We start from the raw sequence: 19141 nt of genomic DNA on the forward strand, positions 1-19141 counted from the left end.
GTCATAAATAGTATTGCATTGTCTGATATTCCTAGAATTAAATACATTTTTCTTTGATGCTGTAATTGTGACTACTTACAATATTATCAAGACATGTTGCTGCCACTCTTGTGCATAGGCCAAAATTCAAATTTAGCCCATTTGTGTCCACCAGTCTTTAAATGTGAAGCAGATTTGTCATCAGTTCTTATATCTATGTTGCAGTCAGCACATATAACTAGTTTCTTGCACAGTTTTTCAGTTTTTAATTTATGTAACGGAGTTTCAAATTTATCTAAAAGCACAGAGCTTATATGGTATCCAGGTATGTGATACATACTGTTGATTAACATGTTATACTCCTTAAATTATGTACAACAACTTTCAAAAGTAAGTTCATACACATACATTAATCCTTGTTCCATAGATCATGAATACGACATTTTGTAATGATGTGGAACATGTCACTTTAACATAAGTTTTCTTTACAGAAAATAATTAATTAATTAAGTTTTTTATACAGATACTACTTCATATCTAAGAATTCGTCTATTGAATAGAAGGAGTTGTCATTCATAAATTCTTTTAATTTGCTTTTAAATGTTGATTGGTTGTCTGTCAGACTTTTAATACTATTTGGCAAATGACCAAAGATTTTTGTGGCAGCATAATTCACCCCTTTCTGTGCCAAGTGAGATTTAATCCAGAATAGTGGGTATCATCCTTTCTTCTAGTGTTGTAGCTATGCACTTTGCTGTTATTTTTGAATTGGGATGGGTTATTAGTGACAAATTTCATAAGTGAATATATGTATTGCAAAGGTACTGTGAATATCCCGAGTTCCTTAAATAAATGTCTGCAAGGTGATCTTGGGTGGGCTCCAGCTATTATTCTGATTACATGCTTTTGTGCAATGAATACTTTCTCTGTTAATGACAAGAACATATTCATTTAGATAGCTAAAATTCTGTCTGATTTCATAGTTCACCATGGGAATGGATTAATATGAATGAGCCTCCATACTTGTTAGTTCTACAAAAGCTGGTGGCTAGTTTATAGCCTGGAAGTGTGTTGAGGAGATTGATATTTTCAGTTTTAAGCCAATGTTCATTAAGACATATTACCTTTACTGACTCTTTCATACTTCCTCACGGAATTTGCATATCACAAAGCTTGCTGATCATTCCTTCAAATAGACATCTGATGTTCAAATGCATAATGAAATTACTACTGTATATATTATCAGGTAAAGCATGTTTATAACTAGTTTGTTTACATGGCAAAGGAACTTCCACCTGTGTACTGAATACTACTTTTGTATTGTTAGAGTTGGGCCAAATTTTTATGGTCTAAAAGACAAAGCTAGTAATGTTGTTTAATTTAGTATAATTGTGCTGGATAATAAACTATTTTCAGAACAGTCAATTACTGTATGTCTCCAGCTCAATTGAATTATTGTTCTTTCCAAAATATTCATGTATTTCTAGAAAAAGAAGTAAACAATAACATGGGTTACAGATTAAAAAAGAGATAGAAATAAATAAATCAAACAAGCAGAAATAATAGAAAGGAACTGTACTAAAAATGAAGTAGTAAATTTGGTAAGCTCCTGAGACAAAAAAAGTAAGAAATCAGGAACTGTATGGGTAGGAGGACTGATGACCTCAGATGTTGAGTCCCATAGTGCTTAGAGCCATTTGAACCATTTGCATGGGTAGAATAAAGTGAAAGACAACATGGGGATAGGATCAATGTTTACTTGATAAAAAGGAAACAACAAAGGAGGAACAGAAACTGAAGTTGGTACATGGTCCCAGTAGGTCAGTAGATCAACTGATTCTCATTTGTTATCTCAGTCATCTAAATCCCATTCTTACCAGTCTTATTACTGCAATGAGAGCAATCAACAATCTGAATGCAAATAAAGAATATAAAATTTTGTCTGGTGCACTCCATTAAGTGTTTCAGATAATTACCTAAAAATCTCTAAGATTCCAGATACAGCTGTTACTACCGATCTCTGTATATCAAATTATTACATTACCATAACAGCTTCTTGCACCAGTGTTTAATTTAACTGGCTGAAAATGACTGGATCCTTTTCAAATGGTGTTTACTCCTTACATAGTTACATATTTAGTTATCTCTAAGCATTTAGTTTCTTGTGTGTGGAGGCACTTTAAGATTTAAAAAGATGTGCTACTCCCATGCAATCATACTGTTAAAATTTGTTTCATAGGTCACCAGAAATTCCTATTTTCTTCCTAAAGTCGCATATATGTACATGGATGTTTGACAGGTGCAATTTTTGATGTCTCCTTTTTTACTTCTTTTTATTTATTTTTACAGTGTACATTAAAAGAATGAAAAAGAGACAGCATTATTTAATGATTTTTCTTTTATTGTACAAGATGTGATCTGATCTCAGCAATGACACCACCTTAATTTCAAATCTCACTAGCACTGCCTCAATACTTTTGCAACATGACCTGATCTGAAGGAAATTTTGGCTGTATCCACAAATAACTGGGTCATTTGACAAATACTTAGCAGGGTGACTTGGCCTCCTTATACAACTCAATGAGTATCATAATCCAAATAAACCATAATTAACTACAGAAACATAGTAATATTAATTTATGAGATTTATTATTAAATACTTGAGATGAAATAATTCCACTTTCTACTTTCAACAAATAAATGTGTTGTTTTACCTGTCAGATTGTATTTTGCATGACACTTATTAATTTGTTTTGGTACTATTACAACAGTAATTTTATATATGGTATGTTGTAGAAAAGTGTGTCTAAAAGACGTTTTTAAAAATATATATACTACTTCATCGAGTGGTGTTCACAATGGGAAGAACTAGAAAACCTTGCCAATGGCATAGCCAGTTTTGCATCACCACATTAGGATCTGAAGATAAACTTAAGCACTTAGAATAACTGATTCAGGTTGAACTTCTGCATTTTTACACAGAACACTAAACATCATATAGTTGAAGCAGGTGGCAACTGTTATTATCTTGTGCCTACTTCTGGTCACTCATGAGGAATTATTTCAATTACTTCCTACATAAATATATTTGTCAGATAGCTGACTTATTTTGGGAGTTCCATATTTTTTTTCAATTGTTGCAAATCATATCTCCATTGCAGTAGGTCCTCTTATATTAACAGGGATGAAGCCAGAAGCTGCTAAGAAGGGAGCTGAGTGTAGTAGGCAGCTGCTGGAGACAGGCATGCATAGGGTATGCTATACAAAGGAAAGTAAAAAGTTGGTTTATTAATCATTGGATAACTGGTTTTATGTAATGTGATCACTGTTATCAATTAATCATGAAATTGAAGGAAGTGGCTCATCCAGTGTGAAAGTCACGATTATAAGATCTGTGGGCAATAGAATGAGATTTGCTTATTGAGCATTTTCAAGGAAATTTGGATATAATTATAGAAACATATTTTGTTTAACAAAGTTCCAAATCATTAATTAAAGAAAGCAAATAACAGACATTCAGAAATAAATACCACAGTTTGAAATAGCTCTTCAGTGAACTACAATTTGCACACAAAAATATTGTGCAACATGCAGAATTAGTGAATAAGGCACTGACATTGTGTAAAACTACCAAGTACTGACTCACCAACAAAACAGGAAAGCACCTGTCTGTCTCTTTTAAAAATGTAGCATTGTAAGCAGAAAACTTACCTAATGCTACACGAGCACTGGTTGCTTCATGATTGATCCAGAAAGATACCCATGACAGCATAACAATTAATATTGAAGGAAGATATGTCTGAAATATGAAGTAACCAATGTTTCTCTGAAGTTTGAAGGATAAGGAAAGTCGCTGATAGTTCCCAGTTGCCAGTCTTTCTTTGCGGTCATTGGTTCCATATCCAACAATTGTGAACTGAGGTAGTTCTGCCTCCTCCACTCCTCGTACTGGTGTCTCCTTCCAGTACATTACAACATCAGATACAGTGTACCCATCTGATGGAAAAAATGAAAAAATAAATTTTCAGAGAGGTGCATAAGTATTATCTGTTGCCATTACATGCAGTGCAATATTACTACTATTTGTATAAGGAAGAGAAAGGTCTGTTTCATTCACATGTATTACTGGTGCAGTGAACTGATGCTCACACTTTAATGTTTTTTTTCTGATTTGGTTAATAACTTCTTCAGAACACAATGGGTATCAGGACAGCACTCCCAAATCATTGCAAAGTGAACAGTTTTTGCTGTAGCTAGCAACCATACAGAGAACGTATGGGAGAACATGTATGTCATTTTCACCATCCAGCACACCAGCATGTGTGTATAAATTATATATATTGGGTTGTGTTCTGGGTGTCTTAATAGCTTCAAGGGCTCATTGTTTCACAATGGAAATATAAGTTTTCTTTTATGGAAAATAATTCTTATAATCTTTTTTGCGTTGGCAGGTGCAACTTGAATATTGCAAGACAGAAATATGTTGGAAGAAGTAGTCTGTTTTATAGTGACAGTAAGTTACTTGCATATAACAGAACAGTTCAGTGAAATTATTTTGTAATTAGAACTAAAAAGAACAGATATTGAGTCATTATTTGCATTTCACTTTTTTAATTCCCAACAAAGCTGCTTCTTTGCTGTGCCATACACAAAGATATTAAGTTTTGATTACTGTGCCCAATCCTCAGCTATACCTTGTCACCAGCATCCTTACTGTTCTGTTTAAAGGTATGGAGATCTAATAGAGAGAAGTGGATAGAACTTTTGGAAAATCTGAAAGGGGGTATCCAAAAGAAACCAGAATTATTATTGAAAAGTTACATATTTTCAAATTGTTTACAAAACAACCATATCCCCTTAAAAATATTCTCCATTACAACTAATATATTTGTCCCACCAGTGCTTCCAATGTTCAAAACATTTTTGTAGCCATCTTTAGAAATGGCTGACAGCTCCTTCCTTGTTTTTTCTTTACCTCTTCAATGTTGTCAAATTGGTGTCCTTTCACACCCATTTTCATGCATGGAAACAAGAAGAAGTCTCACAGGACCAGGTCAGGAGAGTAAGGTGTGTAGGGCAGTGGAATCATGCCATGTTTAGCCAAAAACTGTCTAACAGAGATGGCTTTATGGTAGGTGTGTTGTTGTGGAAGAACCAGTACCCTTTCTGCCACAAATCGGGTCTTTTTTGATGAACACTGTTTTGTAATATTCTTAAAACTTCCAAATAAAAGGTTCAATTAATGGTCTGACCTGGGGGAACAAACTCTGACTGAACTATACCCTTGGCATCAAACAGACAAGTCGGCATTGTTTTGATGTTTGATTTGACTTGATGACATTCTTTTGGACGGGTGACAATGACGTCTTGCATTGACTTGACTGTTGCTTCATTATTGGGTCATAACCATAGTATTATGACTCATCACCAGAAATGACCTTTGACAGAAAATCTGAATCAGTTTCAAGCTGTTGTTTCAAAGTGCCTGCAAGAAAATGTGAGAAGGAAATGGCCTGAAATGTGGTGAGATAATTCATAGCTCTTGCACCATGATAATGCTCCTATGCATTCATCCCTGTTGCTGTGTGAGTATTGCACAAAAAACAAAATCACTGTGCGGCCTCATCCTCCATACTCTCGAAATCTGGCCCCTGCAGACTTTTCATTGCTTTCAGAGTTGATAACCCCATTGAAAGGATGAAGACTTGCAGTGGTACACGAGATAAAAGAAAATTCATGATACAGCAAGAGGCATACCAAGACTGCTTCCCAATGTCGAAACAGTGTAGGGAGTGGTGTATCAATTGTGGAGGAGAGTATTTCAAAGCAGACCATGCACAATAAGTAAAAGGTAAGTGTACAAAAATTTTGTGGACGAAGTTCCAGAATTTTTTGAACAGACCTATATATGTTTGTATCTTTTATCCTGAAGTTAGATGCTTTGATGTAAATAAATAATAAATTGCCAATGTAAACCACAGCCAGTTTTAGTTCTCTTTTTGTTAACTTACAGCCTTGCATTTTGTATATGAGAGTTAGCAACTATCAGAAGTATTTTCCTTCAGTTTTAATTAAACTTTTTGAATCTCTCATGTGACAGATCTTCAACAGTGTATATATCTGTTCTTTAACAGTGCTTTGTCTTATTGTTTATTTTCCATAAGGAACTGACTTTTCTTTTTGTAAAGGTAACTGTACTCAGATAAGTATAAACAACCTAGAATTTTCCATCATATTTTACTGACAGCATGGAGTATATGATTCATGGCAAATTAATATGGCATGGAAATTTGCAAAGCAGCTACAGTAGGTATTCGGACCAAAATAGAAGAAATGGTACTTATACTCTGAATGACTGGAAACAATCACACTAGACAATCTGGGATGAAGTAGTAACTTGAATATTAGGACAGATTGCTACTCATCACATAGAAGCTACCTTTTTATCTGAATATATGTGATTTCATTTTTTGTGCAGTACTCGCTTACCAACAGGGATGAATGTGCAGGAGCATTATCATGGCGCAAGAGCCATGAATTATCTCACCACATTCTTTGGTCTCTCAAATGTATGTCATCCAGATTTAACTTCTTGAGATTGCCTAAAGCATTTAAGATGAATACCAGAATGGTCTCCCTAAACAGATAAGACAATTTCTTTCCTTATCCTGGTCCAAATTGAGTATATACTCAAATGGCCTATTTATCAATAGGGAGTTAAACCAGGTCTTCCTAGTTTTCTAGTTCTCAGTAAAACTAGGAACACACCAATTTACTCCACAGTTGTGGGCAGCAAGTCCTTGGAAAGTATTTCATAGGGACAGAGTTCAGTTTTGGGTGGGCTTTAATATTCTTTTGATGCACAAATTGATTTTCATTTACAAGGGAAAGATCCTAAGTTCTCTGACAGTGCAGAGATAATAGAGATATCAATGAAATTTTGTTTTTGTTATGTTGGTACATATTTTATAATGATGTAAATCAAGTGTTAACTTGACTGTTGATTGGCTTTACTTATAACTTAAACAGCTTTTTAAAATAACAAAGTATGTTTTAAGTTATCAAAATGGTACACTTCGTGGTAAAATTCTTTGATTCAAATTTTTTACTACCAAAGGAAATGAACCCAAATTTTATAAGGAGTTTGCTCCCTTGTTTAAAACAGGTGGGAAATAGAAGACTGAATTCACAGTTGCCCGTATATCTTCCATGCCCTTGTGTATTGTATGGTCAGCATGTGAATGCTTTTTACAAGATATTACTTGCATACTGTGTTATTCAGTCTTATGAAAGCAGTTATCTAACCAGTCTAATGATTTCATTTTCTTTGACGTTTTTAGAACAACTGATTAGGACTGACAGAGTTATGTAGTAAATGTAGTTTTTGAAATAATGGTTATAAATTTCTAATATCAGAGTCATAAAGCACAATGGTTAATTATCAATAGCCATGTTATGGTTATCTGAATACTACTTGAAAACTACAAAAATTGAACAGATATATTTAAACAGATACAAATAAACATCATATCATTACATAAAAAAAAGGAAAAGCAAATGGCCAAGTAACTAAAATTGCTTTAATTGCTCAAATGGAAGTTCCAAGTAAGGACAGAAGAGTTTAGAGCAACAGCTTCTGAAAACTTTGTTGCAGATCCAATTTCCATAAGTTACTTACACACAATAACTGCAGTAAATAGTGTAGCTGAGTATTGTGTTCAAATAAAAAGAAAAAAGCATTGCAACTTCTTCTTGTTTTTCCTCTTTTTTTTCTCTCTTCATCCCTTCTTCTTCTCCCTCTTCTTCTGTACTTCATGCATAAGGCTTTTGCCCCTGGAATTTACTTTCTAGTTGTTAGCAAGAGACCTGCAACTCACTTCTCTACTGTAATACGGGGACAACACTACTTTATAAAACATCATAACTGTTACTATATCTGTCTACATCTGCATCTATATCAATACTCCACAAGTGGACGGCACTTATGGTACCACTAACTGATCCCTGCTTTCCTGTTCCATTCACTAATGGCGTATTGGAAAAATAATCATCAGTAATTCTCTATATTAGTTCTAAATTCTTGAATTTTCTCATTGTGGTCATTTCGCGAGATGTATTTGGGAGGAAGTAGTATGCTGTCCAACTCTTCCCAGAAAGTACTCTCTTGAAATTTGTATAGTAAACCTCTCAGTAATGCTCAGCACATTTCTTGTAGCACTTAACATTGGAGTTCGGTGAGCATCTCTGTAACACTCTTGCACAGATTCAATGATCCTGTGACAAAATGTACCACTCTTTGTTGGATCTTCTCTATCTCTTCTATTGGTCCTACATGGTAATGGTCGAAGACTGATGAACAATACTCAAGAACTGGTTGAACAAGTGCGTTGTAAGCCACTTCTTTAATAGATGAATTACATTTCCTTAAGATTCTTTCTATTAATTTCATCCATCTGTCTGCTTTTCCTACTATTTGTTTTCTGTAGTCATTCTTCTGAAGTTCACTCTGAATAGATACTCCTAGATATCTTATGGTAGTTACTGCTAACTTGTAATCAGTAGTGAAGTTGTACATAGTGGATTTATTTTCCTACGTATGCACACTGTATTACATTTATTTTGTTAAGGGTCAACTGTCAGATCACACACCATTCATCAATCCTCTACAGGTCATTCTGTAAATCAATACTGCCTCCTGGCATTGTTACTTTCTTATAGATAACTGCATCATCTGCAAACAGCCTGAAAAAGTTTCCAATGCAGTCTACTAGATCATTTATATATGTAAACAGTAATGGTCCTATCACACTTCCTTTTGGTACTCACAAAATTACCTTTGTAACTGTTGATTTTGTTTCAGTAAGAGCAATGTGTTGAGTTATACCTACAAGGATGTCTTGAATCCATTCACCAATCTGGTCCCGTACTCAGTAAGCATGTATTTTTTTTTTTTTTTTTTTCACTAAGTGGCTGTGTGGGACAGTGTCAAGTGCCTTCCTGAAGTTGAGGAACACAGCATCGACCTGAGGACTGATGTCTAGAGCACTATGGACCTCATGAAGGAACAGAGTGAGTTGAGTTTCACAAGATCTCTTTCTGCAGAATTCATGCTGATTTTTATAGAGGAGTTGGAAGCTGAAGAAATGAATCAAAGTTTGTGCCACAGCCAGAACTCAAACCCAGGTCTTCTTGCTTACTAGGCAGATATGCTGACCATTACACCACCACAGTACTATGGTTAACATAGCTGCACGAACTACCCAAGTCAAATGCCATCCCCAACACAAACTCTAATTCACATCTCCAGCTTATTTTCCCCATACATTGTGACTATCGCCAGGGCTCTCCGACACTGGAATAGCACCACAGCATTGGACTTAATGGGGAAGTCCTCTACTACATGTGATTGTATAGATCTTATAATTATAAGATCTATCTTATCTATCTTCCCCCTTATGTCCAATGCTGGGGTGCTATTCCAATGTTGAAGAGCCCTGGTAATAGTGAAAATGTAAGAGGAATATAAGCTGGAGATGTGAATTAGAGTTTGTGTTGGGGAGGGCAGTTGACTTGGGTAGTTCGTGCTGCAGTGGTGTAATAGTCAGCATATCAGCCTAGTAAGCAAGAAGATCCACATTGAGTCCCAGCTGCAGCACAAATTTTGATTCATTTCTTCAGCTTCCAACATTATCATAGATAAAGATGAGACTTAAATGTCTCAGGAAAATTTAAATATAAAATTTATAGAGGAGATTTTTATGGTCCAAAAATATCATAATATATTAATATAAAATGTGTTACATACTTCTACAACAGATTGACATTAACAATATGAGCCTATAATGATATGTACCAGTCCTACAACTCTTGAAAGAGTGAATGACATACACTTTTTCTAGTCAGCAAGTATTCTTCATTGTACAAGTCACCTTCGATGAGCTGCTGCTAGAAGGGGAGCAAGTTCTTTCACATAGTCTCTGTAGAATCTTACTGGTATCTCATCTGGTCCTGATGCTTTTCCACTACAAAGTGACAAATTGTTTCTCTGTTCTGCAATCAGTTATTTCAATATGTGTCATTCTGAAATTCATTTTTTTTTTTTTTTTTTTTGATCATCAGTCTACTGACTGGTTTGATGCTGCCCGCCACGAATTCCTTTCCTGTGCTAACCTCTTCATCTCAGAGTAGCACTTGCAACCTACGTCCTCAATTATTTGCTTGACGTATTCCAATCTCTGTCTTACTCTACAGTTTTTGCCCTCTACAGCTCCCTCTAGTACCATGGAAGTCATTCCCTCATGTCTTAGTAGATGTCCTATCATCCTGTCCCTTCTCCTTATCAGTGTTTTCCACATATTCCTTTCCTCTCCGATTCTGTGTAGAACCTCCTCATTCCTTACCTTATCAGTCCACCTAATTTTCAACATTCGTCTATAGCACCACATCTCAAATGCTTCGATTCTCTTCTGTTCCGGTTTTCCCACAGTCCATGTTTCACTACCATACAATGCTGTACTCCAGACGTACATCCTCAGAAATTTCTTCCTGAAATTAAGGCCGGTATTTGATATTAGTAGACTTCTCTTGGCCAGAAATGCCTTTTTTGCCATAGCGAGTCTGCTTTTGATGTCCTCCTTGCTCCGTTCGTCATTGGTTATTTTACTGCCTAGGTAGCAGAATTCCTTAACTTCATTGACTTCGTGACCATCAATCCTGATGTTAAGTTTCTTGCTGTTCTCATTTCCACTACTTCTCATTACCTTCGTCTTTCTCCGATTTACTCTCAAACCATACTGTGTACTCATTAGACTGTTCATTCCATTCAGCAGATCATTTAATTCTTCTTCACTTTCACTCAGGATAGCAATGTCATCAGCGAATCGTATCATTGATATCCTTTCACCTTGTATTTTAATTCCACTGCTGAACCTTTCTTTTATTTCCATCATTACTTCCTCGATGTACAGATTGAAGAGTAGGGGTGAAAGGCTACAGCCTTGTCTTACACCCTTCTTAATACGAGCACTTCGTTCTTGATCGTCCACTCTTATTATTCCCTTTTGGTTGTTGTACATATTGTATATGACCCCTCTCTCCCTATAGCTTACCCCTACTTTTCTCAGAATCTCAAACAGCTTGCACCATTTTATATTGTCGAACGCTATTTCCAGGTCGACAATTTCTATGAAAGTGTCTTGATTTTTCTTTAGCCTTGCTTCCATTATTAGCCGTAACGTCAGAATTGCCTCTCTCGTCCCTTTACTTTTCCTAAAGCCAAACTGATCGTCACCTAGTGCATTCTCAATTTTCTTTTCCATTTTTCTGTATATTATTCTTGTAAGCAGCTTCGATGCATGAGCTGTTAAGCTGATTGTGCAATAATTGTCGCATTTGTCAGCTCTTGCCGTCTTCAGAATTGTGTGGATGATGCTTTTCCGAAAGTCAGATGGCATATCGCCAGACTCATATATTCTACACACCAACATGAATAGTCGTTTTGTTGCCACTTCCCCCAATGATTTTAGAAATTCTGATGGAATGTTATCTATTCCTTCTGCCTTATTTGACCGTAAGTCCTCCAAAGCTCTTTTAAATTCCGATTCTAATACTGGATCCCCTATCTCTTCTAAATCGACTCCTGTTTCTTCTTCTATCACATCAGACAAATCTTCACCCTCATAAAGGCTTTCAATGTATTCTTTCCACCTATCTGCTCTCTCCTCTGCATTTAACAGTGGAATTCCCGTTGCACTCTTAATGTTATCACCATTGCTTTTAATGTCACCAAAGGTTGTTTTGACTTTCCTGTATGCTGAGTCTGTCCTTCCGACAATCATATCTTTTTCGATGTCTTCACATTTTTCCTGCAGCCATTTCGTCTTAGCTTCCCTGCACTTCCTATTTATTTCATTCCTCAGCGACTTGTATTTCTGTATTCCTGATTTTCTTGGAACACGTTTGTACTTCCTCCTTTCATCGATCAACTGAAGTATTTCTTCTGTTACCCATGGTTTCTTCGCAGCTACCTTCTTTGTACCTATGTTTTCCTTCCCAACTTCTGTGATGGCCCTTTTTAGAGATGTCCATTCCTCTTCAACTGTACTGCCTACTGCGCTATTCCTTATTGCTGTATCTATAGCGTTAGAGAACTTCAAACGTATCTCGCCATTCCTTAGTACTTCCGTATTCCACTTCTTTGCGTATTGATTCTTCCTGACTAATGTCTTGAACTTCAGCCTACTCTTCATCACTACTATATTGTGATCTGAGTCTATATCTGCTCCTGGGTATGCCTTACAATCCAGTATCTGATTTCGGAATCTCTGTATGACCATGATGTAATCTAATTGAAATCTCCCCGTATCTCCCGGCCTTTTCCAAGTATACCTCCTCCTCTTGTGATTCTTGAACAGGGTATTCGCTATTACTAGCTGAAACTTGTTACAGAACTCAATTAGTCTTTCTCCTCTTTCATTCCTTGTCCCAAGCCCATATTCTCCTGTAACCTTTTCTTCTACTCCTTCCCCTACAACTGCATTCCAGTTGCACATGACTATTAGATTTTCGTCCCCCTTTACATACTGCATTACCCTTTCAATATCCTCATACACTTTCTCTATCTGTTCATCTTCAGCTTGCGACGTCGGCATGTATACCTGAACTATCGTTGTCAGTGTTGGTCTGCTGTCGATTCTGATTAGAACAACCTGGTCACTGAGCTGTTCACAGTAACACACCCTCTGCCCTACCTTCCTATTCATAACGAATCCTACACCTGTTATTCCATTTTCTGCTGCTGTTGATATTACCCGAAACTCATCTGACCAGAAATCCTTGTCTTCCTTCCACTTCACTTCACTGACCCCTACTATATCTAGATTGAGCCTTTGCATTTCCCTTTTCAGATTTTCTAGTTTCCCTACCACGTTCAAGCTTCTGACATTCCACGTCCCGACTCGTAGAACGTTATCCTTTCGTTGATTATTCAATCTTTTTCTCATGATGACCTCCCCCTTGGCAGTCCCCTCCTGGAGATCCGAATGGGGGGTTGTTCCGGAATCTTTTGCCAATGGAGAGATCATCATGACACTTCTTCAATTACAGGCCACATGTCCTGTGGATACACGTTACGTGTCTTTAATGCAGTGGTTTCCATTGCCTTCTGCATCCTCATGTCGTTGATCATTGCTGATTCTTCCACCTTTAGGGGCAATTTCCCACCCCTAGGAAAAGCGAGTGCCCTGAACCTCTATCCGCTCCTCCGCCCTCTTTGACAAGGCCATTGGCAGAATGAGGCTGACTTCTTATGCCGAAAGTCTTTGGCCGCCAATGCTGATTATTTATCAAAATTTAGGCAGTGGTGGGGATCGAACCTGGGACCGAAGATGTTTTGATTATGAATCAAAGACGCTACCCCTAGCCCATGGGTCTATATAATGATTGAAAGGAGGAATCTTACTATGATTTTGTATGGTGAAAAAATTTTGGAAGACCAAATTCTCTCTCTGTCTTTTCCATTTTATTGCCATTATGGTCACTGAGTGACTGAATAGATGATTTTGAAGTGCTGACTGATTTTACATAAGACTGAAACCTCTTAGGATTTCCTTTAGATTGATTGACAAATTTTTTCTTTCAATGTTGCTGAACACAGCTCGCCTTATGTTCATTTTCACTTCACTCAGCTATTGTTTGTCAGCCAGATTTTGAGTTCTCTTGAAACTGTGAGCAAGCACCCTTTGTTTACAGGCAAAGCAGTTTTCTGAAATGGTTATTAAACCATGGTGGGTCTTTCCCATCCCTTAAGACTTTGCTCAGAACATACTTGTCTAAAGCATATTGAATAATGCGCTTGAATTTTTTCCATTTGTGCTCCATGTCTTTGCCCTCAGCACTGAATACTTGATGTTGACTACTCAGATACTCTGCACTTTGTATCTTGTCACTCTTGCTAATCATAAATATTTTCCTACCTTTCTTAACATTCGTTGTAATACCTGTAGTCATAGGTACAATTACAGCCTAATGACCACTGATACTGTCCTTTATGATAATTGATTTGAGATTGTTTTTTAAACAATATTAACTCAGCACATGGAGGAAGTATTGAGTGTCAGACAAGTACATAAAACAAAAACATAACCACCAGTCAAATATTGGGCCTTAGTTAATCCCACTGGATGACTGCCACATACAAGGCAATATGAGGAGCAATCTATGATGACGGGACATGTGATCAGCAAGTTGCCAATCGCTACAATCCTTATTGCCAGTAGACAAATCCTGATGGTGCCACCACTTCCATATTGAAGCAAATCCTCATTTTGCCTCTTGAGTCTGAGTTAAATCCATTCCAGACCTCCATACCTCAGAAAAAAATTGAGAAGGTGTTGAGAATTGAACCTGGGTGCTTCGACAGTGATGCTACCAATTCGGACATGGAAGTGGTTCAAACAAGGATATTTAAAAGTAGATTAACCTATCAGACAAAGTCCTTTCGAACAATAGAAAATCTAGGATGAAAATGATAGTTACTAATCACCATATAGTGGAGATGGTGAGTCACAGGTAGGAAAACACACACACACACACACACACACACACACACACACACACACACACACACACACACACACAGAGAGAGAGAGAGAGAGAGAGAGAGAGAGAGAGAGAGAGAGAGACTCATGCAAACAAAATTCATAACACACGACCACAGTCTCTGGCACCTAAAGTCAGGCTGTGAGCAGCAGCCCACGTTGGGAGAGGCAACTGGGTCGTGGGGAGTAAGGAGGAGGCAAGGTTGGGGAAGGATAGTGGGGTAGAAATGGGAGACGGTAAAGATGGAGAATGTCATGTTGGACAGCTTGCTCAGCTACAGGTTGGTCCAGCTGTTTCTTGGTCACAGTTTGTCGGTAGCCATTCATGCTGAAGACAGCTTGTTGGTTGTCATGTCCACATAGAATGCAGCACAGTGGTTGCAGCTTAGCTTGTAGAGCACATGACCGGTTTCACAGTTAGTCCTGCCTTTGAAGGGATAGGTGGTGTTCTTGACTGGACTACAGTAAGCGGTGGTGGGATGATGTATGGGACAGGTCTGTTACAGGGATACGGGTCGTGAGACAAGGGGTTGGAAGCAGAGTTGTGTAGGGATGGATGAGGATATTGTGTAGGTTCGGTGGGCGGTGAAATGTCATGGTGGGAGGGGTGGGAAGGACAGTGGGTAGGATATTTCTCATTTCAGGGAATGATGAGAGGTAATCAAAACCCTGGCAGAGAAAGTAATTCAGTTGCTCCAGTCATGGGTGATACTAAGTCATGACAGGAATGCTCCTCTGTGGCTGGTTGGTGGGACTTTGGGAGGTGGTGAGTGACTGGAATGATAAGACATGGGAGGTCTCTTTTTGTACAAGATTGGGAGGGTAATTTGTAAAAGTCTCAGTGAGACCCTTGTTATATTTGAAGATGGACTGCTCATCACTATGGTTGTGGGTGGCTAGGCTTGGTATGGAATGGGTGGCAGCTGCTGAAGTGGAGGTATAGCTGGTGGTTGATAGGTTTGAGATGGATAGAGGTACTGATGCAGCCATCTTTGAGGTGAAGGTCAACATCGAAGAAGGTGGGTTGCTGGGTGAAATTAGATCAGGTGAAGAAAATGGGGGAGAAAGTGTTGAGGTTCTGGAGGAATGTGGATAGTGTGCCCTCACTCTCGATTCAGATCATGAAGGTGTCACTAATGAATCTGAACCAGGTGATGGGTTTCGGATTCTGAGTGTTAAGGAAGGATTGCTCTAGGTAGCCCATGAATAGGTTGGCATAGAATGGTGGCATGCAGGTGCCGATAGTCACTTGAGCCCATCCTGGAAACTCTCCCTGGAGTCCATCCCTCTCCTCACCACTAGCACTCCCTGCACACCTATCTTCTATATTTCCTAAAACTCATAAACTCAACCACACAGGACACCATTGTGGCCAATTACTGTGCCCCCACTGAGAGAATCTCTGCTCTCATCAACCAACACCTTCAGCCTAGTACTCACAACAGCTCGTGTTTCTTCACCACATGGTGTCCAGCTTATCACTATTGATGCGCCCTCCTTTTACACTAATGTCCCTAATGCCCATGGCCTTACTGCTCCTGAACAATACCTTTCCAAATGCCCAAAGGATTCCAAACAAACAGCCTCCTTCCTAGTCACCATGGCCATCCCTCACCCAAAATTACTTCTCCTTTGAAGGCATTACCTACAAACAATTCTGGGATATGGCTATGGGCACTGGCATGGCACCATCATACACCAACCTGTTCATGAGCCATCTAGAGCTATCCTTCCTAAACACACAGAATCCCAAACCCCTCCCCTGGTTCAAATACACTGATGACATCTTCATGATCCACATTCCTCCAGAACCTCAACACCTTCTCCCCCATTTGCGTCACCTGGTCCAACTCAATCCCACAACCCACCTTCCTCGATGTTGACCTCCACCTCAAAGACGGTTATATTAGTACCTCTGTCCATATCAAACCTACCAAACACCAGCATTACCTCCACTTTGGGGTGTCACTGAGGTCTTCACAGACCATAATTACCTTTCCAACCTTGTACAAAAACAGTATCTCATGCCTTATCTTTCCAGTCACTCACCACCTAAAGTCCCACTGTTTGGCCACAGAGGAGCATTCCTCAGTACCAACCAGGACTGGAGCAACTGAATTACATTCTCTGTCACAGTTTCGACTACCTCTTGTTGTGCCCTGACCCTGAAATGAGAAGTATCCTACCCAAAATACTTCCCACCCCTCCCACAGTGGTATTCCGCAGCCCACCAAACGTACACAATATCCTCATCCATCTGTACACAACCCCTGCTCTCATCCCATTGCTTCATGGCTCATATCATCTACACCTAGATGCAATACTTGTGTCACAAGTCCTCTCATCACCACCTACTTCATTCTGGTCACAAACATCACCTATCCCATCAAAGGCAGGGCTACCCGTGAAACCAGTCATGTAATCTACAAGCTAAGCTGCAACCACTGTGCTGAATTCTATGTGAGCATGACAACTAACAAGCTGTCTGTCCGCATGAATGGCCACCAACAAACTGTGACAAAGAAACAGCTGGACCAACCTGTCGCTGAGCAAGCTGCCCAACATGACGTTCTCCATTTCAATGACTGCTTCACAGCCTGTGCCATGTATAACCTTCCCGCCAACACCTGCTTTTCGGAATTGTGCAGGTGGGAACCCTCCCTACAATGTATCCTACATTCCCATAACCCTCCTGGCCTCAACCTTTGTTAGTCATTATCCTTACCCATCTAGCCCTTCCCTGTTCACATTACAGCACTACACAGTCCTCTATTCCACCAACACACCCAGTCATTTTTCTTCTTTTCTTTTCTGCTACCCTCCCTCCCCCACCCTCTGTCTAACCTCCTGACAGCACCTAGCTACCCACCCTCTCTCCACCTCATCCCTTTTCACCCTCACAACCAGCACTTTACTGTCCCCCATCTGTACCCTGCTATCCCTCCCACTCCCTGCCCCAGCCTCGTCCTTACCCCCACCACCCAGTTGCCTCTCCCATCGTCCGCTGCTGCTCACTGTCTGGCCTCAGCTGCCAGAGACTGTGGTCATGTATGTATGTGTTACACTTGTGTGTGTGTGTGTGTGTGTGTGTGTGTGTGTGTGTGTGTGTGTGTGTGTGTGTCTTGTCTATTTTTGGCAAAGGCCTTGCTGACCAAAGCTCACTTGCTGGCAGTCTTTTTGTAGTGCCTATCTGTGACTCAGCCTCTCAGCTGTGTGGTATCCTATTCATAATATTGTTACAAAAACATATATTAATTAGAAGCTACATAAATTACCTTTTATGTACATTTGATGATTAGAGATTGCTACCTGTAGCATGACTGTTAATAATTCTCGTCTGAAATAAAGCTGCAGTCTTGCTGTTGACAAACAACTGTTGTTCCATGACTGTTATTGTTCTCATGTAAATTTTAAACATGCAGTAGTAGGTGGGATGCAGATGAGTGGTATGACTGCAGAAACAACATATGTTTTTAGAGTCGTGACTCTCCTCCTAATTATGTAAGATATTCATTCAGATCCCTTTCTGGCACAAATAGAATAGAGTAAGATTCTGGCAGTGTATACAGTTATTCGATATAAGGCGATGCCTATGGTTTGTAGGATCAAAATGAGTAAACTTTCATGGTGTTAAGTATGCTTTATTACTCACAGCTCTCAATTTCTACTGTGCAGTTTTGTGAATCAAGGGGATAATAATGTAGATCCATCATACAGGCCAATGTCGTTGTAAATCTCATGCCATATGTAATACTCCCATCTCCATTAAGCCGTACCAGTTTATTTCTTTCTGTCACATCATGAAGGAAGCTGAAACAGACAGATTTAGTAATTGCTGTAGGGGAAGGATTTACATAATAAGCCTCACAATGTGGAAAAGCTTACATATGCACGTTGTTTCAGACACATAGAAAAGGATTTAACTATTTACCTGTTCTTGTCATTTGCAAAAAATGTGTCAGGTACCCATATCTTCTCAGCAAAATCACCTGATAATGTTAATATCTCTTCTTCATTACTGAAGGCAAGTCGTTCATCTTTCCAGTATTGATTGAGGTACATGGTAATGGTATAGTCCTGCAAGTAAAATATTTATCATTTACTATTTCAGCTTTTGACAGGCAGACCAAAAAGATGGCTATACATTTGAGCTTTTGGATAAAAGCTCTTCTTCTAAAGTAGAAAACACACACACACACATAAGTGCAACTCACACACATGACCACTCTCTCAGGCCACTGAGGCCAGACTGTGTGCAGCAATGGTGTTTGATGAGAGAAGCGATCAGTGGGTGGTGGGAATAATGGGGAGGCTTGGGCAGGGAGGGAGATGGAGAGCAGTGGTGCTGCTTGTGGGAGCATGTGGTGGGGACAGGGTATGACTGATAGGTGCAATTGGGAGGTTTGTAGGGGTAAGGGAGCAGAAAAGGAGAGAAGTAGGTAGGGGGACTACTAGATGCATTGGTGGAATGAAGGCTATGTAGTGCTGGAATGGGAGCAGGGAAGGGATAAGTGGAAGGAGGACAGGGGCTAGTGAAGACTGAGGCCAGGGGATTACAGGAACAT

General features: G+C 38.9%; 1 protein-coding gene across 3 annotated transcripts in view; it reads right to left on the reverse strand.

The window, feature by feature from the left end:
* The window catches only part of LOC126475089 (gamma-aminobutyric acid receptor subunit beta-like), a 297362-nt gene that overhangs the window by 28234 nt on the left and 249987 nt on the right, over positions 1-19141 (reverse strand). For all 3 annotated transcript variants that reach the window (XM_050102659.1, XM_050102660.1, XM_050102658.1), the window contains exons 4-6: positions 18508-18653; positions 18229-18386; positions 3691-3975 (exon numbers count right to left, since the gene is read on the reverse strand). In XM_050102659.1, coding sequence (XP_049958616.1) covers positions 3691-3975; positions 18229-18386; positions 18508-18653 — 589 coding nt within the window. The remainder of the gene's footprint in view (positions 1-3690; positions 3976-18228; positions 18387-18507; positions 18654-19141) is intronic.

The sequence above is a fragment of the Schistocerca serialis genome, chromosome 4, assembly GCF_023864345.2.
Source record: "Schistocerca serialis cubense isolate TAMUIC-IGC-003099 chromosome 4, iqSchSeri2.2, whole genome shotgun sequence".
Taxonomy (NCBI): Eukaryota; Metazoa; Arthropoda; class Insecta; order Orthoptera; family Acrididae; genus Schistocerca; species Schistocerca serialis.